General features: G+C 32.3%; 1 protein-coding gene across 1 annotated transcript in view; it reads left to right on the forward strand.

The window, feature by feature from the left end:
- LOC140442664 (calpain-A-like) overlaps nucleotides 1-13,491 on the forward strand; it is a 57,916-nt gene extending 44,425 nt beyond the window's left edge. Inside the window, exons 12-14 of the mRNA XM_072533659.1 lie at nucleotides 1,799-1,920; nucleotides 3,793-3,988; nucleotides 13,348-13,491. Coding sequence (XP_072389760.1) covers nucleotides 1,799-1,920; nucleotides 3,793-3,988; nucleotides 13,348-13,418 — 389 coding nt within the window. The 3' untranslated portion in view covers nucleotides 13,419-13,491. The remainder of the gene's footprint in view (nucleotides 1-1,798; nucleotides 1,921-3,792; nucleotides 3,989-13,347) is intronic.
- Nucleotides 13,492-22,466: the final 8,975 nt, after the last annotated feature.

Below are 22,466 nucleotides of genomic sequence, written 5' to 3' on the forward strand. Positions count from 1 at the left end.
CTTCCCAAAGTAGATTATATTGCTGTAATGGTTGCTTTAATTAAGTGAGAAAAAATACTAATAAAACAGATATTATGTACAACCCAATTTAATTCCTATTTTGTAATGGAAAATATACAATTTATAAATAATTTAACCTATATTACTACCCTTTCCCTATTATTTACAGCCTAAACCTAACTTTAAATAAATTGACATCCTTAATTACAAATTATAAACCCTTGTATGTAAACCTTAGCATTAAATTATAACAATATAAAAAAATAAAACACCTAGCCTTTAATGTACAACCTTCTCGCCTACTAGAAAATACTTCTGTATTTCGGCATTCGATTAAAAAAATATCGCAAGTGATACGAGAAACTAATCTGACGGATTAGTCATCTGACACATATTTATAAAAAAAAAACTCTCTGGTTAGATGTGCACACAAATACCTTACAAAGAGATCTGAGGGGGTACTTTGCCTTCCCTGGCAAATAATTATGTTTAATTAAAGTTATATTAAATGATTATTAATATATTAGTAAAATGAATATTAGGCAATTTAAATAAGTAAATATGACAAAAAAATTAAATTAAAACAAACGTGTTGAGATCCTACAGTTGATTCCTACTCATTGAAAGGGACGGCACTGGAGGGAATTCTCATCCAAACCAATACTTAAGTTCGGTGCCTTAATTGAGAGGGAAAAATAAACCAAATGCTTGTTACAGCCTAACCAAAACTCCAACTAAAAAATTATTTCTTATCCCATTTGACTTCCGATGAATGTTCTAACTAATCGCATACGGTGGTATGAGGCTAAAATTAAAACAAAAATACCACATTATTTTAGATCTCTTATATCCATGAAGGAATAAAAGGAAAAACAAGGTTTTTTAACCTTAATAGGAAGAAGAAATGGATTTACGGTAGAAACAAAACCGGATCAGCTTAATGACTTTGTCGAAATTATTGTGACCTTATAAATTATATTCTCAGTATATTTAAAAGATGTAAAATGTATTAGCGATGAAACGGGAGAGATTATGACATGATTGAAATCGTTTAGGTGTACAAGAAGGTTGTACAAGAAAATTACGAACTGTATACTCACCGGATACCAATTACTGAACAAACTAGTAAAACCAAAAAAAAAAATGTTCTCCTTTCCCTTCTAAATAGCTAAATACTTTGCTCTTCAACTGAAACCATTCCTCTTCAAAAAACACAAAACGAATTCTTAAAACCTTTTTTGTCCAGTAAGTTGGACACTCTAAAAGTAAATTAATAAACTAATTTATTAATGTTTGTATTTTGAGAACGATTTCCGAAGTGGAGATTGAAACGTCAATTAAGTTATTTTAACCTTCAATTGTGGCTAATTCCCATTAAAATAGTAATTATAGAGTAGATTATATATGTAGTATAAAAAAAGCCAGATGTTTGGCGGGCCCTGTATATAAATACAGCAAGAATTTAGATTTAGTTAGTCTTGATAATACATGTCTAAAATAAATTGTTGTTGTATAACAGAGTATTGCAAGACTGTGTATAAATATTAAATAAATTAAATGTTATAACCTTTTAATAATAAATTAAAAGATTGTAAATAAAGATAGTAAAATCGGTACATATGTAATAGGAAGTTATTTCTATCTTATTTAAAATATAAAATAAATTTCACTACAAATTAAACCAAATGTTAATCTCTGTTAAATAAGTTAATAAACACATTAGTCTTTACAAAATTATACCATCTATAATTATATTAAACAAGGTATATTTTAAAGTTTTTGGATGTCTATTTTGTAGAACAATACACATTTTCAAAGGAATTATGTCGAAGTATGGTTGCTTTAGCGGATACGGATCTCTCAGGAAAACTCAATTTCCAGGAATTCTACGAGCTTTGGGAGCAAATTGGAGAGTTAAAAGTAAGCATATTATATTTATAATATAGTTGATCTATCAAACAGAAGAAACATATTGTAAACGTAAAGGTGTCTAAAAGTTACTGAATTTTCTTAATCATATTTTAATTTTTTATTAACGTTTATACCGTTATTAATAAACTTTTCGTGGATTTAACGTGGATTTAAAATTTATTTTAAAAAATTTCGATTTCTCTCCTTATTGCTTTTCCTAAAAAATTACAATTTTTTTTCTGCTGTTTTTATGTATTTTGATTGTAGCGTTGTGGATTGAATAAGTTGAAAAAAATTGAATTTTTTTTGTAAATAACCAATATTTAGAATTTTTTTTGTTTAGTATATGTTATGCATTTCGAATTTTATAACAACAGCTTCAAAAACACAATTGCACTTGTATTTGTGTTATATATATGTTTTTGCAAAAACCACTCACATGATATTTGTCAATTACAGCTTCTTTACATGCCGCCACAAATTGTATGATGATAGGCAAGCGTTTAGTTCGTCCGCAGTAGTTCATTGGGGAATAATTATTAAATAAATCTTCTTCTTTACGTGCTCCATTCCTAAGGACATTGGCGATCATCATGGATCTATCTGCAGCCGTTCTGAAAAGTTCTATTGACGTTTTCCTACTCCATTGTCTCAGATTCTTCAGGAAGGACGTGCGTCTTCTCCCCGGTCCTCTTTTGCCTTCCAAGTTTCCTTGTATGATCATTAAATAAATAACAGTCTAAAAATAGAAGCACGGCTCACCAAAAATGTTTTTGATAGTCACAAACATCTTAAGTTCCATCCAGTCCCTGTAATTAATTTTTGTGGGCCAATGTACATTCATCCGAAACGATTAATTAGCATACCTGTAATTGCTCCATTTTTGGCAAAACTTCAATCTGCTGTTTTATTAATTTATATGTTTATTGGTATAAGTTGCAGATATTCCATATAAAGTCAACGCTACTGCGATCTGATACTTGCAAATAACAATAAACTTTACAAATAAAAAGCAGATATCAAGGCATATTTTTTGATTAAATCTTGCCCAAGTACTTTTACTCTCAGAGCATCTTCAGAGGCATCTGAAATAAGTCAAGAAACATTTTTTCAAGTGAGAAAAGATTAGTTAAAATTAGTGATAATCAAATTATATAACGTTTTAAACTTACTTTGTCAAAAATTTTGGCTATCCAGCACGTCAATGAATGTTATACCTACACATTAAATACGTTTATACAAAAACTAACACTAGACAAAGAACAAACATGTTAAACACTATTTTGATGCTACATTGTGGGCGATGGCTCCTGGTCTTAACGGAAATGTTATAGTGACATATGACAGCTTAGATGGGCATCTAAGGTACATAAGGTTTAAAACTTTAATTTTGGCTTGGAGCATTCAAAGCTATCTAGATATAGATTATAAATTAGTACCTAATGTAAAGAAATAAATTACATTTATATTTATATACGTATTTATGTGCTTTTATTACATTCAGCTTTGCTCAAGGTATATGACATTTTTCATAAGCAGTAAGAAGATCCAAAATTATGTTGAAACACCAACATAATTTCTGAGAATCTAGTCCTACAAATTTGAAAAAATAGTTTAGTAGTTTCAATCATTCACAAAAAAAACTGTTTCTGCTACTATATGATTTTAACTTAACATATTACGTTAGCTAAAACTATTAAAAAGAAGTTTCAAATAATGCATAGATTTTCGTCATATTAAATAACCAAATGGCCTTTTTTATCATAAAATATACCTCATATATCAATAAATTTTTAATTAGACGTCATTAAGTCATTAAACATTAAAATAAATAATTTATTATTTTTTGCACAGTCTTGTTAAAGTGTATTTATTTTTCAGGGCATTTTCAAAAATTTTGATTCAGATAGTTCCAACGGAATGTCAGTGCGTGAACTTAGACAGGCTCTTAGAGTAGCTAATTTTCAACTTAGCAATAAAATTTTATCCCTAATCGGACTAAGATACGCAAACGAAAAGGATGAGTTGGAATTAGAAGACTTTTTGCATTGTTGCGTTAAATTGAAATTAATGATAGGTCAGTATATATTACTCTGATTTCTTATTTAAAAAGTTAAGTCAAAAATTATACTTTTGTTGTGTGTATTACTAAATTAAAAAATTAAACCGATTTTTTGATTTATATAATTAAATCAAAAAGGAGGCCGTCCCTGGCGGTACAGTACTTCGGCGGTACAGTGTTTTTCTTCGGTCCTACAAAATTTGTATTTAATGGTGGGATTTAAAAACAGTGTTTAGTCAGGTTATAGTACAATACCAATCTACCTCCGTTTAGTCATATTCCTCAGCCTTAGCCCAGCAAACATTTCCAAAAAATGATCAGGCTTCGGCGCAATCGATGGAGCTTGTCTTCATGATTACTTTATCCCTTTAGGAAGCGTAATAGGACCCCAAAAATATTATTTTCTGTTCCCGTTTATCAAATAATAGAATTTGTCTATGTCTATCTAGTAAGGAACTATTAGAGGTTTTTATGAATTCTCAGGCTCAATCGAGGTTCAAGATCAAATTATAAAGGCACGTCGACTTAAAACACTAGCTGAGAGACCGTCAAATATATTTTCAACTATTCCTCATGAAGTGCTCTGCGAAGAATTAAGAAATATTAGTTTAAATATAATTTCAGCGATTTCTTTTCTTAGGATTAGTTCAAACCTAGCGGAATAAAGCCACATACTAAGTTTCCGAAGACAAGTCTACGTCAGTTTATACAATTTTGTCATGGACATATCGCTAGCCAGTATCTTATGAATTCCAGTAATGCTCCAACTGTAAGCTCACCTACAAATCTCCACAACCAAGAAACTACCGGCACTCCTAGTTATAGCAACGTTTTCAATTAACCTCATTCGGCGACAACACCGTTTTCACAAACTTCAGAAGCAGGATCCTACAACCTATCAACACCTCTTCCATTAGATAAAATTGCAGAAAACTCTGATAAAGCCGATACATTATCACATTTTTCTGAAACAACTATTTCAGTCAATCTTACAAATAAAACTTCAAGCTCGACTTCTGTCACTACTTATGAGTTTGCTCCTGTACTTCCAAATGTTATAAAGCCACAGCATCTAAGTGAAAACTCTGATAATACTTGCGCCAATGCAAGTACCTCCAATCATTTCTTCTCCTACAGATTCAGCACTTTTATCACAAAATCTGTTCATGAAAACCCAAATCTTCTAAATTAAAAAAAAACCACGCTCATCCAACGATCCATCTACATGGAAAACTCTTGAAAATTTTATTATTCATACACCAACTTTCGTTTTAAATTATTACCAATTGTCTTTAATGATTGATAATGTCCAAGGCTCACCCGACACTATTAACGTCGTCAAAGAATTTACAAGTGATATGGTTGGTTTACTGTATCTTTTAAAATGCAGCTATCAAAATGCAAATGATAGATCAACAAAAACTAAGTTTACAAAACTTCAAAAGAAACTCCTTAACCATTTAGGCAAAGATATATCTGACCTAGATAGTGACTCTTCTGTAAACAGTCGTTCAGTATCCTCCAACTCCGAATCTATTAACAACATTCAACTCGATTCTTCAGTGAGACATTGATGGATTTTTTCATTGTCTCCCTATGCTACAGATTCTTTTATCTGAATATTCTCCAGATAATATTTGTTTACAGAAGAAAAACTTAAACACCAATCAATTGTACAATTTCTAAACATTTCACTTGTTTCCGCAAAGACCGTATAGATGCAAGTCGGGCAAACGGTGGTGTAGCGATACTAGTAAACAAATCCACCGAGGCGGTGCAAATTCCAACAGTTAGTGATTTGGAGGCTGTCGCTGTCAGAATCTCAACTACCAGTTTAGTGACTATTTGCACTATTTACCTTCCTTGTGATATAGAAGTCAATTCTGGTAGCCTTTGAAGGATATTAGAGCAATTGCAATTACACAACATAATGTGCGGGTCAAACTACACATCTGCCAGAGGAACAAGTATTGCCGATATCTTAGATCAACTTAATATAAATTTTCCTAATGATGGTTGCTCCACAATATTCAATATTTCAACATTTCATATTTCCCCTAGGATATTCCTTATGCATTGATTTAACTGTCTGTGATCCAAAGTTAGCTCATTGCCTCAGTTGGGATGCTCTAACCTGTACATATGGTAGTGACCATTTCCCAATCCATATTAGAAACCAAATTTTTTCTATTCCAAGTCTCATATTTATATATAAGTCATCATCATAAGTGGCTCGATAATCCATTGTGGGTCTTGGCCTGCTCACAAAGAAGTCGCCACTCTTGTCGATTCCTGGCAACTTCCCTCCATCTTATAACCCTTAGAATCTGTAGGTCTTCTTCCACATAATCAATCCATCTCATTCGTGGTCGTCCTCTGCTTCTTGTGCCCTCTGGTTTTGAAAATGTTAATCTCTTCGTGTATTCGTGATCTGACATCCTAGCAATGTGTCCAGTCCATCTAAGTCTCTGCACTTTAACGAATTTCACAATATCTGGATCGGTGTATAACTGATATAGTTCAAAGTTGTATCTTCGACGCCATAGCCCATTTTCATTTACGGCCCCAAAAATCTTTCTAAGAATTTTTCTCTCAAAAATACCAAGAAGTCTTTCATCATTTTGAGATAAGGTCCACGTTTTAGCCCCATATACCCAAACCGGTCTTATGAAGGTCTTGTATATATTAAGCTTTACTGCACGTTTTATATTTTTATTTTTTAAATGTTTCTGGAGACCGTGAACAGTTCTGTTTGCTATTGCTATGCGTCTTTTTATTTCATCGCTTATCGTGTTTTTTGCGTTTACTAGCGATCCAAGATATGTAAATTCTTTGACTTGCCCAAAGGTATGGTTGTTAATTTATATTCTCTGTTGGATATTTCGAGGGTTTTTAGAAACCAACATATATTTGGTTTTTTACTCGTTTACCACAAGTTCTAATTCACTTGCTGCGTCCGCAAGCCCTATAAAACACTGCACCATGTCTCTTATACATTTATATATAAGTGTAGAATAAAAAATGCAAATTGGTAAAAATTCTCCAAATATATCGATAATAATATTTCCACTTTGGAAATAACAGACGATATAAACTCAACTATGGAGTAATTTAATAAACTTATCTTAAACGCTGCCCATAAATTTATTGGTAAACCTAAGTCTGTTAACGGCCGATGTCCTGTACCGTAGTGAAATAAACGTTGTGATAAATAATTGTGAATAATTACGTATCGAAAATTAATAGCAATATCCTCTCTGATGTCTGGAACAAGGATAGAAAAATATCTGGTTTACATATTTCCCACAATTTCAAGGGTTTAAAAGAAAATAATAATTTCATAACATCGAGCAGTTATATTGCAAACATTTTTGGGAGAATCTATCAAAGCCACACATCGAATCTACAGTATACAGCCAATTTTCTTAAAGTCAAAGAGTTCGCCGAACAAAATCCCGTACATCCATTCGAAGTTCAAAATAATTCCTTAAACCAGCCTACCTCTTTTCAAAAGATAAACTCATCTCTTCTTAACCTGAAGGATTCTAGTCCTGGACCTGATGATATTCCTTCAGCATTTCTGAAAAATTTTGCTGTTTCAGCTATATATAACGTCTCTAAAACATATTTACCAAAATTTGGCTCCATCACCAATGCCAGCTATTTGGTCAAAGGCAAAAGTCATTCTTTTCCTAAAAATTGACAAACCTAAATATGATCCAGAATCATACCGACCCATCTCTCTGACATCGACAGCGTGCAAATTACTGAAAAATATTGTTAACTACAGGCTCTTATGGGTTTTGGAAAATTCCAATTTCTTAATCTCCGAGTAAAATGGCTTTAGAAAAGATCGGTCAACCATAGACAACATTTTAGACTGAGAAAGTGAGATACATAAAGCTTTTGCTACAAATCAAATGCGGTACTATATATTTTGATTTAGAAAGTGCATTTAATCAAGCTTGAAAGTACAACATTTTGAGACAACTTCATAACTGGAATATTCAAGGCGACTGCCTTGTTTTCATCCAAAACTTTTTAAACAACAGATCTTTTCAAGTAAAAATAAATAATACTTTTTCAAATATTTATCGTTTTCTACAATGGTACATCCCAAGGAACCGTGCTCAGTCCAACATTATTTCTAGTGGCAATAAATGATATAATCAAAAATATTCAAGCGCCCTTATAAGCCCGCTTATATGTTGATGACCTAGTGGTATCTATAAAAGGCAAAAATATCTCCTTAATGTCCTCAATTCTTCAAAACTTTTTAGATACTTTCGAAAATTGGTCCCACCTTACAGGATTTCAATTTTCAACAGAAAAATCAATAGCAGTTGTATTGTCTTCAAGGTCCTTGCCACAACCCCCTCCCCCAACTCTGGGAAGCTATGAGAAACAGCTGGAGTTTAAACATCATAACAAATTCTTAAGTTTAATCTTTGATTCAAAGCTTACATGGAAAGATCTCACAACTAATCCTTTCCTGTTATAAAAGATTAAATGAGTTATGATCTCTTTGTAACAAAAACTGGGGCTCAGACCAATCCTCTCTACTTCTTTTGTATAAATATTTTATACGTTCTAAGCTAAATTATAAGCAATTGCTTATTCCACTGCTAATCAATCTCTTCTTAAATTATTGGATGTCATTCATAATAAAAGTCTTAGATTAATTACAGGATCTTTTCAAACTTTCCCGGTACCCAGCATTTATGCTCTTTTAGGAGAACCACCGCTACATCACCGCCGCATGTTCCTCACCCTATCACATGAAGCCTCAGTCGCTTGTAATATTTCAAAAGCAATATATCAAAATACTTTTACAAATAAAAATGTTAACAAATTCCAATATATTCGCGATACTAAAAAACCATATTACGAATGACTTAAATCCATACTTCAAAATCTACAACTAATTTTCCGGATGTTTTCTTCCTGGGCATTAAAAACCCTGAGCCTTGGCTGATCGACGTAGCATTCTTTGATACATCTCTGGCCTATTTAGATAAATCCAGTACAAATAATTCCCTTATTCGGCTAAAGTTCGAAGCCCTCTTAGAAACGTACCTGGACTACTATAAAATCTATACAGATGCATCCAAGTCCAAAGAGGGGGTGGGACATCAATCGTTTCCTTAGAAAACAATCTTCTTTTCCGTCTACCTTCAGTATGTAGCCTATATTCAGCTGAGCTCTACGCTATATACCGTGCTGTGAAACTTTTTAAGGAGAGTGGCTTAAGGCTTTTCACAAAAGCCCTGATCATAACAGATTTCCTTAGCTCTCTAAACTCATTAAAACATATTTTTCCGAAACATCCCTTTGAAAAAATACTAAAATACAAGCTGTCCCAAGCTCATCAACATGAAAGAAGAGTTCAATTTGTGTGGGTACCCTCACACGTCGGAATAACGGGAAACAAAGAAGCTGCCAGGACTGCACGACAGGCAATTTTAAGCGATTATTCGGAGCCTATAGACAAGTGGGTTTCCAGGGACTTAACAGCTTATTTTAAAAATAAAAATAAAATGTTTATGGCGAAATGAGTGGTCTCAAACTAATTCTAAGCTGAATTAGATCAAGAGTAATGATTCCCAGTGGATTCGATCGTCGCTTAACAGGCGTGAACAAATTGTGCTTGTACCTCTACATCTAGGATGTACCAAGTTAACATACTATTATCTTTTCACAAAGAATAACCCATCCATACGTGATCATTGTAACGTTCGATTAACAGTTGAACACTTTTTAATAAATTGTGGTAAATATGATCAAGAAAAACATCGTTACAATAACTCGAACTCTCTAACAGAAGCTCTAGGTCGGAAGTGTTCCTATGATAATATAATTAAATATCTAAGATCTTTAAACATTTTGTATAATCTGTAGTTATTCAATTTTGTTATTTATATTTTATTCCGTCGCTAATAACCTTTTGGTGAATGCGACTTTTTTTTTCTAATAAAAAAAAATTAAATCAAAAGTTACACTTTGTTATTATTATTTAAATTTTAAAAATATTTTTTAATAAAACTTGTTATTTTTAAACATTTTATTTAGTTTATATAATAATATATAATAATTAAATGGGATGTAAGGGATAGTGACGCGCAACGTATAGCCACTCCTATCCAAAAGTCAACATCACCTGCTCGTGTGATGATCTAGATCATGGTCATCTGGTACATCCTGCTAGATAACTAACGAGGCTCTGACGTCCGAGTGATTGCCGGTATAAGCAATCCCCCCCACTTACTGGCCAACGGCTTAGGGCGGATGAGTTGGTAAGTGGCAGGGCACTCTTTTGTCCTGGGGTTGATAAATCGGCCCCGAAGGCGAATGAACCAAAATTTGGCCAACGGCATAAGGATTTAGAAGGTAAGGGGAAGCCACTAAATTAAAGATCCACATGGATATCCCTGGAATAATTATCTTATATGTCGAAGAAAAGTGAACCAAAGGCCCTCAGTTCCGGGCAGACCTTAGATGGTCCGAGGGTGCTAAGAATCCCCCGGGTTCGACTTAAAGATGTTATTCGTAAAGTAGCGACATGGAACATCAATAGTTTGTGCATCCCAGGAAAGATAGATAACTTGCTCAAAGAAATGCGGCGCCTAGAAGTGAAGATAATGGGTGTAAGTGAATCGAGGTGGTCTGGCTCAGGTATTTCCCATAAAGACAACTTTACAATGTACTATTCCGGTAGCAACACCAGAGATAACTACCACAGACACGGAGTTGCAATAGTACTTGATAGTGGAATTGCAATGTCTGTTATAGATTACATACCCATTTCAAACAGAGTAATAATAGTGAAGTTAGCAGGCCAACCTACTAATATCAACCTAATCCAGGTTTACGCGCCCACAGCTGATAAACCTGAAACTGAAATTTTAGCTTTCTATAAAGACATACATAAAGCATTAAAGGTCACAAAGAAAAACGACATTAATATCATAATGGGCGATTTCAACGCCAAAGTTGGTAAGGGTAGATGTGGCGATGCGGTAGGTAATTTCGGTCTGGGTAATAAAAATGAGCGGGGAGACTTATTAATTGAATTTTGCGAAGAACATGATTTTGTCATATCCAATACATGGTATCAGCTCCCACCAAGAAGATTGTATACATGGCGAGCACCAGGAGACAGGCCAGGTCCTATTATACGAAATCAAATTGATTACATCTTGATAAACAAAAGATTCCGCAACTATATAAATAGAGTGGCTGCTTACCCTGGTGCAGACATTTCATCTGACCACAACCCCCTAATCGCAAATGTAAGGCTTCGACTGGTGAAGGTTAAAAAACCATCAAACAAATAATATATAAACATGAGAGAACTAATGAGAGATGAAGAGTAAATTGCATAGAGGAAACCTGCGAGAAAATAAAAATGGCTGTAGCCAATGCGGATGAATCAATCGCAAGTAAAATAAAAAGAAATCACAAAAACGAGTGGATGACGGAAGAGATACTTGAGCTAATGGAGCAGCGCCGACAGTACAAAATACATCAGAACCAACGTAAATACAATGAAACTCAACGTACGATAAGAGCAAAAATTAAAACCGCAAAGGAAATCTGGATGAAAGGGCGTTGTGAAGAATTAGAATCACTACAAGAAAAGGGGGACAGCTTTGGACTACAGAAAAAGGTTAAAGAAATTTCGAATATATACAAGAAACACCACGAGACAAACCTGAAAAATGATCAAGGCGACTACGTACATACCCAGGAAGAACTAGCCAAAATCTGGACAGATTATGCTTCGTCCCTCTTTGCAGACAACAGACCGAATCTGCCAACTACTAACCTATCTACAGAAACTTTGTCCGGTCCTCCGATTATTCGCGCCGAGGTGGAGTACGCTATAAAAATAGCAAAACTGGGCAAGGCCCCTGGACCGGATGGCATTACTACGGAAGCCCTAAAACTGTTGGATGATGACAACATCGACACTCTGGTAACAATCTTCAATGCCATATATGACACCGGCCACATTCCAATGGATTGGCTTTGTTCAACCTTTATAATGATCCCTAAATCACAAAGAGCGACAAGGTGCAAGGACCACAGACTAATTAGCTTGATGAGTCATTTACTTAAAATATTTCTTCACATACTCCACACAAGAATGTTCAGAAAACTAGAAGAGCTGAGCGGCGAGACACAATTTGGTTTCAAGAAGGGACTCGGGACGCGCGAAGCATCATTCTGCTTGAATACCCTGGTACAAAACTGTATGGACCAACGAAAAGATATAGTCATCACATTCCTCGACTACGAAAAAGCTTTTGACACCGTAAAACACGATGAAATAATAAAAATGCTACACAATGCTGATATTGGTGAGAAAGATATAAGAGTTATCCAGAATCTCTATTGGAATCAAAAGGCACGTGTGAGGCTGAACAAATCAACAAACACAGAGGAATTCGAAATTTTACGAGGGAGAGAAATTTGATTAAAAATATTATGAAATTGTAACGAATTGTAACTAACACGAATACATAATTTGGAAAATTGTTTTCAAAAAAGTCTATTAACCTTGTTCCATTACCGTTACTGACATCATGGAGACTATGGTTATCTATTCACTGTCACTCGACACTGAGGAGTAGGCAGATTGAGATCTCAGTGCCGAGAGACAGTTCTTGCATTTATACAGAACACGATACTGGTACGTCTCGAGTGATGGGCAAATTGAAACCCCGAACTCGAACGGAACAGTATCACTCTTGATAATGGCTCCAAAATGGGTGCCGAAACGTCGAGTAATAAATTCTCAACGCGGTTCTTCCCAAGAACTAAATAATTTTCATATATATATATATATATATATATATATATATATATATATATATATATATATATATATATATATATATATATATATAGTAAACTCTTAAATATTGGGGAAATCTGCAGATTTGCCCAATATTTAAGAGTTTACTATTTAACTAATCTGCAAAGATAAAGAGGTTTAAATCTTTGTATGTAGGTATATTTAAAAACCCTTAAAAGGGCTACATCAAAAAACACAAACGTTTTCGGAATAATAATTCCATAATCAGGTTAAAAAGCCATTAGCTGATGTCCGTTTGAGGACTTTTACTCTCCGGACTCTGGAACTCACGTATTACGAAAAATACTAAAATGTTAAAATAGGGGAACTAAAATCTTTAACATATTAAAGTTGAATTATGTGTATAAAAAATAGAACTTATATTATTAATCTTTTTTTAAATTTAAATTATAAATTTGAAACATGAAGGGCTGATAATTATTCGTATCAAAGTAGCGATCCACTTCTATTCTTAGAAACTTCTTTTTATTAATAAGTTTTTACATATATTTTTCAGATATTTACAATTCCAAAAAGAAAAGAGAATATGGCTTGGAGCAGTGGTTACTTGAAACAATGTATGCTTAAACTGCAACACTATTTTTGTTATTATTATTTGTATTAGTTTTGTAAAATAAAATAAATAATGTTCTAGTACCTATTTATTATTATTTGTATAGGTAGACCTAAATCCTTAAAATGTTAGAAACAGAAACCTAATGGAATTTTTCGCGTTCTTAGAAATACAAATAAGAGATGGCACTACTAGTACGTGTGTTAAATAAAAATTAAATTAAATTAAATTTTTCACAAGGGAATATATAGTTTAAAAAAATATTTGTTTGCAACAATATATACTTAGCATTTAATAGTAATTATTTTAATTGCATATTTACATTTCTTTTTTTAATAAACAATAATATTTTACATTTTCTGTTTCAAATATTTCAAAAAGGAACCTAATAAAACTTCTTTAACATTTAAAACTTAATCCAAAAGATGGCGCAGCAAGTACATTTATGGTAAATTTACTGCATCTTGTGCATGTGAGTTGCATGGTTTCAAATAACTCTAAATAACTAAAAGAAGATCAGAGATTCCTCAGATAATTTTAAGATAATTTAATCCAATTTACCTAGTCCGAAAATGCTTCCTAAGGGAGCTAGAACTCTTTGAAGATGGCGTCTTGTAATTAGCTTTTTTTTTTAAATACCTTCTTAAAACGCTTCTATTAAGCAAAAGGAAAATTGGTACGAATATTTTTATCCTCTATAAGTAAATCGATTCCATCAATTGCGAATTTCTATTACTGGTCATAGGTGTCCGTTTTGGGTAGATTAACAGTTATTTTAACGCATAACTTTTTTGTCTTTAACTTTTAAGAATTTGTGATACTAGATTAATAAATTTTCCGGTATTCTACAACTAAAAGGTACTTTTACGTTAAGTCGTTAGGATAAACCGTTTTCTAGAAAAATCGATTTGGAAATATTTTGTTTTTTTGTCATTAAAGTTAAATTAATATTTTTTGCACTAGTTGGCTTTGAGCTGTCAACAGAAGTATAACCTACTACGTTTTTATTGTCAAATTGATGTCAGTTCGCGAAGTTTATCTTTAAGTTTTTTACTGTGTCGCATTCAAACACAACAATTTCAATTCAACAAAAATGGTTGTGACTAATGAGGAATACGCTGATACGCATTTAGTTTATTGCGAAATGAGGTGTAACGCTCGAGCAACACAACGTGGATAAGCTGAAAAATTACCCAATCTTAAGAATCCCAGCAATCTTTATCAACGATTAGGAGAAGCAGGTTCAGTGAGCCCAAAAAATCATGAAACAGGGCGACATAATAAGCAGCACATGAAGATGGAAGTTAAGGAATATCCAGAAATTAGCGTTCGAAGACTATCTGCCATGTATCGTACAATTTTAAGATCTTCCTTAGAAAATATCTACAAAAGAAAACAAAAAAAGATTTTTCAGAGCATATTGATGAATATTACCCTATATGGAGCAGAAGTATGGCCAATGCCACCATCAATACGAAATAAAATAAGAACAGTTGAACTGGACTTAATGAGAAGTTGTCTACAAATTACCAGAGCGGATAGAATAAGAACAGAGGAAATATATAACAGAATGGAAGTAAAATTCTCAATTACAAAAATGTTCAAAAACAGAGCCCTGCAGTGGTACAAGCATGTACAGAGAATGCCAGAGCATAGGTGGTGAAAAAGAGTATTGGACTGGAACCCATCGGGAGAAGACGAAGAAGAAGACCTGCTACAAGATGAAAAACATACATAGGAAATGCTCTGATAGATAGAGACGTCAGAGAAGATGACTGGGAAAATAGAGTTCTATAGAGGACGAAAATGGCAAAGTAATAAGGGGAAAAGCCGAAGAAGAAGAAGAAGAAGGAAATAAATTACGCAACAAAAATTTATATCCTTTTTATTTTACAATGGTATAAGCACCGTTAAAAGGGGATTTTCCTACTCGTGAAGAATTCGCTAGATGGTTACAAAATCAGAAAAATCAAAATGAAGATTTTTGATAATGCCACATTCACAAAATATGGATTTTTTAATGTACAAAATACACATTGTTATTCGTACGTTGGTGACAACCACCACGTTGTTCAAGAATTTAAGCATCAGCATAGTTTTAGCATAAACTATGTTAAGCCTATGCTGATTGACGATTATTTACTTGGACCTGTGGAATTGTCTGCTCGTTTAAATATGACGGCTCTTCGGTCCAATTTAGCAGGAATTTACTAGACATTCTTAATAATAACTACGGAGACCACCTGATTGGAAGAGGCGGTCCAGTTGTTTGGTCAGCCAGGTCGCCGGATTTGAATTCTTGCCATTATTGTGTTTGGAGATGCATAAAAGCATTTGTTTATTCCGTTTCGATACAAAATCGTGCACAACTCTGGCTAAGAATACAAGATGCTTATAGCAAATTTAGAAATAACTAATTTTTGCAAGAATTCGGCGTTCTTTAAGCAAAAGGATAAATTAATGCATATAGACTAATTATCATCACATCGAGCATCTTTTGTAACTATCTACAAATGATACGTGTTCTTTTGTGTTAGTTTCGTTCCGTCGTAATAAATACTTTGTTTTTAAAAACCTTTGTTTTAAATAAAATTTTGTTTCAATTTAATTTTTTCTTCTTTTCCCAAACTTTTTTACGAATTGTGTGTCGCGTTTATTGAAACAAAAGATCATTTTTAAAATTAATTAAGGTACCAATGAATTTAACTTTTATGGCGAAGAAATGAAAAATTTTCGAATCGGTTTTTGTAGAAAACGGTGTGTAATATAGACTAGACCTACAGACTTAAAGTAAGAGTTTAGTAACATACTAGTATCACGAATGCTGTAACATTTTTTTTTATATAAATAATATATTAAATTATTTCTAATCCTTTTACTCCGTTGCTGAGACGCCGATGGCCGTATTTGCAAATAATATATGCGCGGTTATAGTAATATATGCGTTGACCATTAGGAAAGTTTATTGAAAATTACCGAAATATTAAGGGGAACAATTTACCTACTTATTTAAAAACGACGGTTTAGGCAATCCTCGGGTAATTCCTTCCGGCTCTAAGGCCGGGTTCCCTTATGATAAAGTTGTTAGATATCGTCGGGGCACGTAGAAATGTTTTTCTATAATAACCTAATGCAAGGGATTTTATATTTCATCACGTTCCTAGCTAGAAGGGTACCGTTAGTTTCGGTGATCATTAGAACCTTTTTACCTTCTTAGAAACCCATCTAGGCTGGCCTATCATTTTTGGGGAGGAGATACCCTCACCTTTTCTTGGGTAGTTTGGTAAAATTTTAGAGGAACCAAGTTATTTCCCGGTGGGCATTCGTCGAGTAAAGGTGCTTTGCTCATTATATACTCTGTGTCGCGTTATCTGTGCATTTTCTTTCTAAGTGTGTATACACTTCTATATTTAAGTTCTTTCAATCTAATACTATATTAGATTAAATATAGTTATAGAGTACCTTTAATTTTAATTATCTTCAGTGCTTGATACAAGTAAAGTATTATAGTAAAGTAAATTAACTTCAGTGAAATAGTGCAGCAGTCATCAGGAATTACTGTAAGTTACCATAATCTTAGTATCTCCACTTATCTGGGCGAATAATATGGTATTCTATTATATTGTTTTTCAATCATCTGGGCGAATCTAAGTTCATACATGTCTTCACCTGTAGTTGAGAGTAACTACTGATTTTTACATTCAATATTTTCTTACAAACTTTCCACCAGCTACTTAGAAATTTCAATAAACATAATTACGAACATTTAGTTCTCCATCATTAAATAACAGTGCGAGATAGATAATCAACATAACCAAGTGCGGTTTGGTTAAATTTTTATTTCGGTAACCTTTTTGTATTCTTATAAATTTATATTTGATTAATTTTTGTTATTTGCTATAATTGTTATGCATTTTTAACCCAGTGTCTCTAGATATGCCATTAAACAGCAAAGAGAGACCTTTAATCAACCTTGGTTGAATTTTTTCTTACTCACTATCAGGCTCTCTTCGCTGATAATTGAACCTGTGCATTATTATATTGTTGTATTTGTAAAGGTACTTATTATTCATATTACTGCTTATTTTTATGTGTACACCACCATTTCATAGTTGATGGTGTATTTTTATTACGTGTATGTACTTTTAGCTACCGACATCATTGTGTTGTTTAATATATTGTTTTTGTTTTATGTATGTATTTTATTTGTCGACTCCTAACAAGGTTTCCTGATATAACCATAACTGAATATTTGCTTTTTACCTTTAAATATTACTATACCTTTGACCAGTAGAAAGATCAGGCCGATTAAGTTTCGTAAGTAAGTAGATGGACGGAGTCTACCTAATATGTTTATTATTTGTTTATATAGTGTGTTGACCAAATTTATTGAATAGTTAACTGTTGGGATCTTTCCTTATATTTGGTCTCAGAACCAAAATATCTTTCTTTATTTCTTTTCTTTTCTAAGGTTTCTTAATTTTCTCCTTAAACCCCAAAAAATAAGTGGCGCCCTGTTTCTATCTTATCGTATCTTTGGTAATTTTACCCATCTATCTTTTTGTTTATTTCTGTATCTTTTCTAATATCTCTTATCCTATCTTTACTTATTTCGTCCGTTGGACCCATTCCCGGTTCCAAAAGCTAGTTTCGAACCCACGACTCGCTCTCCACCAACCATCTGGCTGCCGTCCGCAGTGTCTCCATTGGTGACCTTTCTAGGTCCAAGATCCAAAAAAGGTATCCGAGGTTACAATGCTTAAAACTTAAAGACAAAATATTTATGCGTAAAAATAACCGTTGACCTACCCAAAACGGATTCCTATGACTGTTACTAGAAATTCGCAATAAATGGAATCGATTCAACTCTGGAGAACAAATAATCGTACCAGTTTTCATGTTGGTGGCTTCTAAGCCATTTTTTCACTTCATTACTATAGTAGGTGCTTAGTTACAATATAAAATTACTATCTAATGGCTACAGACGATGTATAAAATGTAAATGAAAGAACAACAAATTCACACAATTTTGCGGGCCATATCGATCACCTCTACAGATTTCACATGTGTGACATCCAGCTGGAGCCCGAAGTAATTCTGGCTGCATACCCTTTCCTGGAAAAATAAAGATGAGAGGCATGTAGTTGGCAATAGCACTGAAGCAAACAATGGTTGTCATTAATTTGTCTCTTTCTGCAGAAGTCATCGTCCGTATTTCTCGTTTGCCATACAACGCTAGAATTTTGGAATGGCTCCTGGGCCTCCAAAAACCATTGGAGAAACACCCGTTTCATTGATGTTAAAAAAGTCGCTAAAGATTAAATTTCTGATTATCGTAAATTTTCTACAGTAGAAAAAAAAATGGCTTACGGCAACTCGGTTGGACCGCATAGCTCTGGCTGTGGGGGTAGGTTCAGATTTTCGGTAACTGATATCACCATGAGGTTTAAAAACTTATTTAAGTAAGTCTAGTTCTTTCAGAACTGTGTCAAACCTGTGTTCAATTTTATTTTTGTTTGTGCTAGAGCACATGTCTCAAATCGGCGATTATGATTAGTTCAAATAGATTTGGTAACCTATGAAACATGACGCTCATGGATTTAGTGCATTCTGTTTCTCAAGAAATGTTCTCATTCAATGGCGTATTTAACCCATTTTAGTCAAAAAGGATTTAATTGATTTAAAACCAGATAACTCATGTATTGCTTGTCTGCATTCTACACATTGCAGTAATTCAGACAAATAAAATATTTTATTTCTTCGTAAAGAAAAATATATAGATATAAAAATACGACATTTGGGTAAACATATTTATTATATTAAGTTTTAAATAGCATGTGATTTATTGATTTCGTAAAAATATGATTTTGTCAGAATTAAAAGGTCTATGTCAATAATTATTTAATGTACACACAAACCTAATAAATGGCAACCCAAATAATAGTGCCATTATTCTTAAAAGGAGGACTCAAGCAACCGCGAACCTGCATTGATTTTTCTTTAATATGGTGGAAGTGCAATAGTTATAAACTTTAAAACCTCTAAAAATTAACTAAACAGAATCTTAAACATATACAAATATCACAAATACCAAACATAATACGGTAATATTAAAAGTAAAAACAGTTGGTGATCTTATTTAGAGCAGCAGTAAGATTAAAAATGGAAATTTTTAGGAAAGTGCTCATAATCAAAGCAACTTTAAAGAAGATTTATTCTATATTATTGTACATCATGCATGTTATTTTGGACAGTAATTTGATACAGAAAACTTATTTAAACCCATTGAAATATCTTTTTACTTTTTTATTAATTTCTTTGTAAGGCATACCAATATTTTGTTTTACAAATAAAAAAGGGGCCCCAAAATTATTTCCCAAATTAAACCAGAACAAACAGTCGATTTCCGAACAGTTATCGTGTATCCATTGTGAAAGGGAGAAAGTGCCACTTTTTCTTTGCCAATGCGGTTGTTTCGACACGTGGTGGGTCGCGTGCATTCTGTTGACGTTCTGCCATCAATCTAAATTAAGTTAAAAGCTTCCTTAATAAATTGCATACAACTATTAGCGGCACGTCCGCCAGTTAGTAGCTAGTCATTTTTGTCAATTAAAATGTTCGTTCATGTTTGTTAAACTGTTTTGAATTTATGTTACTTAGAATTAAACTTTTTTAACCCTTAGAATATATAATAATGGAAATAATGAACCACTATAAAAGGATAAAAGTGGCGTAGTTAACATAAAATATAGAAAACTTTTTATGTGGTATGGACTAAAAAATATTAATATTAATATTAATTTAATTAATTTTCTATATCTATAATTACATAAATATAAATATATATATATATATATATATATATATATATATATATATATATATATATATATATGTATATATATATATATATATATAAATCTATATATATATATATATATATATATATATATATATATATATATATATATATATATATATATATATATATAAATCTATAATTACATAAATTAATAAATTATTATTAATTATTTTATATACTAAATTATACATCTGAAAAACAAATATTTTTAACAATTTATAAATAAATTACCTTATTAATATAATACTTGAAACCCAAATTAAAATTATCTTATTATAAGTGATATTTTCAATTTTTTAACTTTATTATCAATTTTATATGTATAGTCGATTAGCCCAGCTTTGGAATATTTTGACAGATTCGTTGTCAGAAACATTCAGCACAAAAATTCCTACCTATTACTGTTAATTTCCCAAATAAACTTACTGTTGCGGGCTTTTTTTAATGAAAAAATAAGAATACTCATAAATAATAAGAGCGTATATTCACTAATTTTCATCAAAAACCCGCCATTTGTAAATATTAATATATAAACGATTATACAATTATTTCAAAAATAAACTTTTGTTTTAAAATTGACCAGTTTTATTTTGTTAATAAACGCATGTAAATCTTTTTTTGTTTAAATATTGGCTATGAACACGTATGCTTGGTTGTAGGTATAGTAATTTGCAGGCCACTGTCAGTCGATTGAAATTTATACAACGTAACAAAAAATAATATCTAAAACTTGACAGTTGGGACATTGATTATCGAACGACTGTAAAATATTTATAAAATGGTGTTAAATGCATAACATTGTAACCGATTAAAAAAAGGGAAAAGCTAAGTGTTGCAAATTAAAAGGGAAAAGCCTGCCTGCCTATTGGGAATGTAACCAATACAAAAAGAATATATAAAGTTTACTTTAAACACTACAAGAGAATCGGCTTAGCTCAAGAGAATGAGAGTTGTGCTCAGAGAGGAGGTCGGCACGTTTGCTTGCCTGTAGTAACTTAAGAGAGTTAGATCAATCCTAAGATGATCTTGAGATGGGCGCCAGGGTGAATTTTGAATATCACTCCAATTTGGGGTATCTATAGTTATACACTAACTGAAAAATAAAAGATTATGGAAAAAAAAATAAAAATCTAAAATGCTTTATACACTATATTATAAACCTAATGTACTATCCCAACCCCATATTTATATGCATTAAACAATTACTCAAATATATCTCCCAAAATATATTTACAAAGAACAGTTACCTAAAACTAGGACCCAAAAATATAAATATAAATAAAAAAAACAATTGATCTGCACAGTCCTCTAACAATGAGGTAAAAGGTTATGTTAAAACTGTTTGAATAACTCACATGGAGTAAATAATAATTAAAACATTACAGAAAAATAAAATAATTATACCAGTTTAAAAAGTATGACAATGCAGTATGAAAAGGCAGTTTAAAAGTATGACAATAGTCAGTTAAGCAATTGGAACAATACTACATCAATTTGATATTATGAAGGTACATACAACTGACCATAAAATTGGATTATATATCCTGACAACTTATTATAAGTGTTATATAAAATATTAATAAATAAACAAATTCAAAGTAAATAGGGAATAAAATTAAGACAAGTAAAAGGATTCAGCAAGTTGAGGGTACTACCCAGGGATTGTGCACAAACCTGTTTTGGTAACCCACTTAGGCTGAAGGCCTAAGTATCCAAGATATATATGTATATACTATAAAAAAAATTGAAATTTAAATTATTAATAGATTTAAAAAAAGAAAACAAATGTCCTTAGTAGCAATCTGCTGTCTAATGTCCAGATAGTGGATGGGCTCCAAGATCAGCTACTGTCTATGTTCTTGTAACCGTTTTTAAGGTCTGACAGACCAACCAGAAATTAAAACTAAAATTCTTCCCCAAATCCAAGTTTCTTCCCAAATTAAAAAAAAATTCTTCTTCCCCAAATCAAAAATTTAATGATAATTCCATGTGTGAAGGTTGGAGCCGGCGGGCTACAAGAGAACAAAAAAGAAACTTTTTATTCTATGTTTTTTGTACTTAATATAGTTTTTGTTCCAGTAACAAAAACTAGAATATATTTGTCATTAAGTGACCTTGGCTCAAATATTTAATAATACTACTATTACTACTATTACTATAATAAATATTTAATGTTACTACACTGGAATATATTATATAT

Source organism: Diabrotica undecimpunctata, chromosome 6 (assembly GCF_040954645.1).
Source record: "Diabrotica undecimpunctata isolate CICGRU chromosome 6, icDiaUnde3, whole genome shotgun sequence".
In the NCBI taxonomy this organism is placed as follows: domain Eukaryota; kingdom Metazoa; phylum Arthropoda; class Insecta; order Coleoptera; family Chrysomelidae; genus Diabrotica; species Diabrotica undecimpunctata.